General features: G+C 41.3%; 1 protein-coding gene across 1 annotated transcript in view; it reads left to right on the plus strand.

Moving 5' to 3' along the window:
* Window positions 1-6827, plus strand: part of LOC307210988 (vomeronasal type-2 receptor 26-like) — a gene marked incomplete at its 5' end in the record, with an annotated part of 266099 nt that extends 259272 nt beyond the window's left edge. Inside the window, 2 exons of the mRNA XM_079967185.1 lie at window positions 5168-5294; window positions 5921-6827. Coding sequence (XP_079823311.1) covers window positions 5168-5294; window positions 5921-6819 — 1026 coding nt within the window. The 3' untranslated portion in view covers window positions 6820-6827. The remainder of the gene's footprint in view (window positions 1-5167; window positions 5295-5920) is intronic.
* Window positions 6828-7315: the final 488 nt, after the last annotated feature.

A 7315-nucleotide genomic window follows, 5' to 3' on the forward strand; every position in this document is an offset into this window, starting at 1 on the left:
TCCTTCTTTGGAGGTCTTTAAGCAGAGGCTTGACAACCATATGTCAGGAGTGCTCTGATGGTGTTTCCTGCTTGGCAGGGGGTTGGACTCGATGGCCCTTGTGGTCTCTTCCAACTCTATCATTCTATGATTCTATGATTCTAATCTGCTTTAGTGTTTTTGTTTTTGTATGTTTTAAAGTATGGTTGCAAATTCTTCTTGATTTTACTGTTTTATCTTTCATAAACTAATCTGAAGGTTTGTTTTACAATCAAGTAGTGTATAACTGTTAGAGCAGCTAAATAAGTAAACAATTTGGGTCCAGGATGCCTGTGGAACTGCCTAATCCCTTATAACATAATCCCTTTTAGCCTGTTGGGGGGAATAACAGAAAGAGGCTCAGTTTGTATCCTAATTTTAGGGAATACCCTTCCAGCTGATCTCAGACAGGCCCCTTTCCAGGAACTACTGAGGGTTTTTTAAATTATTATTTCAGAAGGCATATTAATTGAAGTATGACTTTATACTTCTACCATCTTGATTTTTTTGTATTGCACCTTTGTAAACTGCTTACAAAATTACATAAAATTTTCATGTTTGTCCTAATAAACATGAGAGCCAGTGTGGTGTAGTGGTTAAGAGCGGTGGTCTCATAATCTGGGGAACCGGGTTCGCGTCTCCGCTCCTCCACATGCAGCTGCTGGGTGACCTTGGGCTAGTCACACTTCTCTGAAGTCTCTCAGCCTCACTCACCTCACAGAGTGTTTGTTGTGGGGGAGGAAGGGAAAGGAGAATGTTAGCCGCTTTGAGACTCCTTTGGCTAGTGATAAAGTGGGATATCAAATCCAAACTCCTAATAAAATGTGTCATCATCTTTCACATAGAAGTATACAGTCTTGGAAAACAGCGCATCAGTCTATTTTGCTTTCCTCAGCAGCTCAGTTACGGCTTCTCTCTTCATGATAAAGTCCATTCCCCTTTCGTCTACCGGATGGCCCCAAACCTAGAAACTCAATACCTGGGGATTATCCAACTCCTCCAGTATTTCAGATGGACATGGGTTGGCCTCTTTGCTCCAGATAATGACAATGGAGGAAGATTCCTGGGTACCTTGACACCTCTGATGATCAAAAGGGAAATTTGTGTTGCTTTCACACAAAGAGTAGTACAACAAACTTGGTTGTGGATACCCCATGAACCACCTGCCATTTGGAGACAAGTCAGTGTATTTGTCTACTCTACAGACTCTCAATATGGACTTTTTATAATCCTAGAGGTACAAACCTTACTTGAAAGGGTGAAAATTGGGCAGAAAGTCTGGATAGCCACAGCTCTTCAGAACACAATCTTGTTGTATGAAACTAAATCCTTCCAGTATGCCCATGGCTCCTTGTCCTTTGTAATGAAGACCCCAAAAGGGGGGAGAAATAACTACTGTGAGCCAATAACTTCTGCTAGTGAAAAGCATTGGAACAATGCGTTTGATTGCTCATATTCAAAACATCCCTTGTCCGTGAGGGGTTGGAAAAAATGCAGGGAGAGGGAGAATCTGACGGTACTACCTCAGGAAGAGGTTGAAAGAGTCCTATGCCAAGACAGCTATGTCAACTACTTCAGTATCCTAGCCGTAGCTCAAGCTATAAATGCAGCATATTCATCCAGATCACGGTGCATGTCAATGGGAGGAGGAGGAGGAGGAGGAAGGTTGGAACGTCAAAGGCTACAACCATGGCAGGTATGTCCTTTTCAAACTGCAGTTCATTATCACAGCTCTGGAATCATCATGATAGGAACATGGGAAGCAGCCTTATACCAATCAGAGGAATAATCCATGTAGTTCCATATTGTCTACACTCATTATCAGCAGAAAGATAGGAGTCACACCATTGGTTTATCTACCTTAGCTTCCTCTACATTGCAGTGGTTTTCGTGTGTGTGTGTGTGTGTGTGTGTGTGTGTATGTGTGTGTGCTATAAACATAACATTTTCACACCTTAGAAAAGAAAAGGGTTCTTTCGAACCTTGAGACCTCCTTCCTTTTCTCAGTGGGTTCCAATTCTAAATTTTATCCCTGCATCTTTTACTGTAATCTATCTGTTATGTAGTCATAGTATCCAAAATCCATGTTACATTACAAATGTCCTTGTATTCCTGCCAATGATTTCAACTGTTTACAGTGATCTCTCAAATATGTTAAAAAGTTATTCCGGTCTTTTAAAAATACTTGGTCTTCCTGGTTTCTGATCTTTCCTGTCCATCTTGCCATTTCTGCATATTCCATCAGCTTGGTCCGCCACTCTTCTCTGGTCGGCGCTTCTTCTTCTTTCCATCTCTGGGCAAGAAGCTTCCTTGCTGCTGTCATTGCACACATAAACAGTCTTTTATTTTCTTTTGGTAGTTCTGCACCTATAATGCCTAACAAAAAAAGCCTCTGGTTCTTCAACAAATGTTATCTTAAACAAATTTTCCAACTCATTGCATATCATCATTTCCCAGAAAGCTTTTACCACCCCCACATGACCACCACATATGATAAAACGTACCCTCTTTCCTTTTACATTTCCAGCACAAATTTGAGCAGGTTCTATACATATTTGCATTTTTTTTTTATTTTCAAAGATCTTTATTGAAACTTAACATATATACATAATAACCCAAATTCCCAATGATTCCATCACATAAAATATAGTATCTAAATTACGACAGCTGCATAATTATAAAACCCATCACCCACCCTCTACTTCCCTCCACAGCAATTTGACTTCTTTATATTTCTTTCTACATTTCCCCCCTTGCATTCTATAATAAATTATTTTTGTTAAATTCTGATTTTTCCTTCTTTCTTTATTGGTTTTGTTATTGCTTACATTTTTTATTCTAAGCCTATTAACATGTCATTTTTAGAACAATATTTTGACATATAATCTTCGAAATACTTCCACTCCATTCTTAACTTTTGATTTGATTGATACCTTATAATTGAAGTTAATTTTGCCAATTCTATATACTCACTTAATTTACAGAGCCACTCTTCCTTTGTTGGTACGACCTGAGATTTCCATTTAGTAGCAATCACTACCCTGGCAGCTGTTTTTGCATATAAAAAGATTGTTTTTTTCATATGTGGTATGTCTTTGCCCACCAACCCTAGCAGATAAGCTTCAGGATTTTTTATCAAGGGTTTTTTTAGCATTTTCTTAAGTTCCTCATGTATTATTCCCCATTTTCGCAATTTTACAAGGTGTCAGATACCAATGGTACATCATTTTCATATACCGGTAAGTTTCTTTCAACGAACAGCAGGCTTTAAACTTCAAATCCTCTTTCCATAACTTTTCCCATGAAGAAAAGTGTATATTATAACCAAAATCTCTTGCCCAGTGGACTGGCAGTAGTTCTCAGTAGGGTCTGGAAGGAAATCTTTCCCAACCCTCCACAGAGCTGCAGTCAAGAATGGAACTTCAGACCTTCTGCATGGAAACCGGGTGCTCCAGCAATTGAACTATGCCCAGTGATTTGCAGGCAGCATTCTGCACCATGGGCAGCCCACAGAGCGACACCAAAGGTACCACAACATAGAGAGCAGTGTAGAACTAATTGGAACAATGTCCTGACTCAGCAGTGATCCACTTATCATCAGCTTCAAACCATGTGCTCCTCAGAAATTTAAAAAAACAAGCAAGCAAAGGCTGCAAATCATTGCAGTTTTGAAAGGTGAACACATGTGGAATCTGGATCTAATATCAATATGAGGGCTGACTTTTTACAAAATGTTAACGGTAGATTGCGGCTAGGTCTAACTCAGAAAACATGAATTACGTCAGTGATGCAAACACAACCATTCCAGATGATCATTAGAAATCAATATGCTTGGAAGCTTCCATCTTACAATTTCAACCACACAGCTCCAAAACTGCTTTTCTCTGATACAGCCCTGTGACAAATGGAAGGAGTCTCCAACCAGCAGTTTCCATCTCCAAGCTTCCTTGGGATTATTGATTTCCAGGGCTACCAATGCTCATTTGCTAGTGATCTTTACACAGTTTCCCTTGAGATTTTTTGATATACAAAATGAGGACCCTGCAACAGGAAGGTGACTATTGTTCTTTGTGAACTTAGTGTTCTTAATCATTCTTTACATATTTTTCCAAAAACTTAAACAATATATGTAATTATTCTGACTTTGATAATCCCCCCACCCCAAGACTGAAAAAGAATACAGGGGCCTAAAAATCTATCACAGATGAGATTCCCTGGTCCTTATTCAGATGAGATTAGAATGCAGAGTAAGCAGGGATGAAATATCACACATGGTTGCATGTTCTCTCACTACTGGAGTTTCCTTTGTCATTCTAGCTTCATTCATTCTTGAAAAAAGTCCACCCGTCTTCTAATATTTCAGCTGATGGACAGTACTTGGATGAGAATGGGGCACTGGCTGTTGACTTCGATATCATTAACTGGGTGCTGTTTCCTAATAACTCTAAGGCTAAAGTGAAAATTGGGAGCGTAGAGAGACAGACACCCTCAAATCTGAAGCTCACCATTAACCCAGAAGCAATTGTATGGCCCTTGCCGTTTAACAAGGTATGGGGAGATTACATGTGTCATTTCATTAACTATGATATCTGCTAAGCGCCAATCACTTTTTCAATAGTACGTAAGAGACTGACTGCAATATTATAGATACTTCCCTGGAATGAAATCCCATAAAATGTAATGGAGCCTGCTCTTAAGAAGCATAAGTTGTCGCAGTAATAGCAGACTTCCCAAAGCAACTTTCCCTAACTTGGTGCCCTCCAGATATTTTGGACTACAATTCCCATTCCCCCCCTCCAGTCCAGCATTGGACAAAAATATCTGAGAGGCACATGGTTGAGCAAGGCTGGAGTACAGTAAGTTATTCCACATCTCTTCAGTAAATCAAGAGGACAGCATGAAAACAGCTAAACTCAGGGTGGCCCATTTAGTGACATATTTTGTCCATATTTCACAACTGTGCAACAAAAGAGCAGATGCCAAGGCAGCAGTGTGAGGAATTGTGTTATTGCTTCTGTTCATATGAGTGCTTTATTATTGTTGTTTCCATGCTCTTGTTTGCTGTTATTGTTATACTGGCATTGTAGTTTATTCCATTCTGTTGCAGTTACATCACTTTTCCCTTGATATTCCTTCTATTTATGCCCAGAACACGCCTCGCTCAAGATGCACAGAGAGCTGTCGCCCTGGATATGCCAAGAAGGTTCAGGAAGGACAACCCGTGTGCTGCTATGATTGTGCTCCCTGCTCAGAAGGGACGATCTCTACTCTGGAAGGTAGAAGAGGATCTCAGAAGAAAGGGCCTTTGATGGGAGGATGGGGCAAATATTTGAGCCAGTCCAAACATGATGCTTGTAATGGCGACACATGAACGGAATGCACCAGGAATGGAATGCCTCTTTAGTTTTTGGAGGTTCAAAGAGCAGCACTTGTAGGGGAAGGCAGTTTCCACTGGTTGGAAACAGCTTTCCACTTCTTAACCAATACATGCATACACCACACATCAGCTGCTGAGCAGATTGCAGTCTGCCTTGCATATGTTCCCAATTGTTAAATCCCCAGCCTTTCCGATCACACAATTGACATAAATGGCTACACCAAATGGAGAAACCAGCTGGGCCAGATCTGACCCAGTGGCCCAATGTTCTCCTCCCTGGTCTACTCTTTAAAAAATGGTTCGGTAATATCTCACAGACGCAGCTTTCCTAGACATATTTCATAAGATCCTCATTTGGGAAGGACACCATAGATTGAGAACTTTTGTCTCTCTCCTGCCCAACAAAACAGTGTTCTTCTTGATCTCTCCCATATGTCCACCTTTCCCCACAATTGCAGCAATATTCAGACTCCTGTAGGCATATGCCTGATATGAGGATACTGATGTCTATTTTCCTCTATGCAGATACCAAAGAATGCACCAAATGTCCAGAAGATCAGCATCCAAACAAAGAGCGAGATCAATGTGTCCCCAAAGTAGTCACCTTCCTGTCCTATGAAGAATCTTTAGGCAGCCTCCTGGCTTCCTTTGCCTTCTTCCTATCCTTCACCACAGCCATTGTGTTTGGAATCTTTGTTAAGTACAAGGAAACTCCCATAGTCAAAGCCAATAACAGGGATCTCTCCAACATCCTCATCATCTCCCTCCTTCTCTCATTTTTGTCCTCCTTCCTCTTCATCGGACAACCAAGAAAAATAACCTGCCTTCTCCGTCAAACAGCCTTCAGCATCATCTTCTCAGTTGCTGTCTCTTCCCTCTTGGCAAAAACCATCACTGTGGTGCTGGCCTTCCTGGCCACCAAGCCAGGGAACAGGGTGAGGAGATGGCTTGGAGAAAGTTTGTCCAACTCCATTGTCATTTCCTGTTCCAGTGTACAAGTTGCTGTTTGTGCCATCTGGCTGGGATTTTCTCCACCCTTTCCAGAAGCTGACATTTACTCCCGACCAGGACAGATCATCCTGCAATGCAACGAAGGGTCTGTGGCCATGTTTTATGTTGCCCTTGGCTACATGGGCTTCCTGGCTGCCATCTGCTTCACGGTGGCTTTCCTAGCCAGGAAGCTGCCTGGAGCCTTCAATGAAGCCAAGCTGATCACCTTCAGCATGCTGGTCTTCTGCAGTGTTTGGGTCTCCTTTGTGCCAACCTACCTGAGCACCAAGGGGAAATACATGGTAGCCGTTCAGGTTTTCTCCATCTTGGCCTCCAGTGCTGGCCTTCTGGGCTGCATCTTCATCCCCAAGTGCTACATTATTTTACTGAGGCCTGATCTGAACATGAAGGAGCACTTGAAAACAATAAGCTAAACATAATATTTGATTCTTAGCACCAGTACTATTGAATATTAGGGAATATTGAATATTGAACATTATGGAATAATATGGAATATTACTGGACTGAAATCCTAAACCCAGCCTGTGACTCTGCTCATCAGCGGCCTCACACTCCTCTGCTGTCTGTCACAGAGTAACTTTTTTGTTAATTCCCTATTGCCTTCTTTTGTTCTAGATGTTGGTTCTTCTCCACAGGGGATTTTCTAGTCAGGAAAAACTGATTTAACCTGCGTTTTTACACTGCTACATCCAACATCTGGCACTCAAACACTTATTAATTTCTAACGTTTAGAAACGTTAGAATCTGGCACCCAGAACTTATAGCAATATATATGGCTTGATTCTTGTGTGGACTTTTGGATGTTCACTAAGGCTAGAGCTGTGACTGAAACACATTCTACACTTTGAGCATTTGTATGATTTCTCTCCAGTGGCTTTTATTTATACCCCACCCGTTTCCCCAGCCACT

This window comes from Podarcis cretensis, assembly GCF_951804945.1.
Source record: "Podarcis cretensis genome assembly, chromosome: 2".
NCBI classification, from domain to species: Eukaryota; Metazoa; Chordata; class Lepidosauria; order Squamata; family Lacertidae; genus Podarcis; species Podarcis cretensis.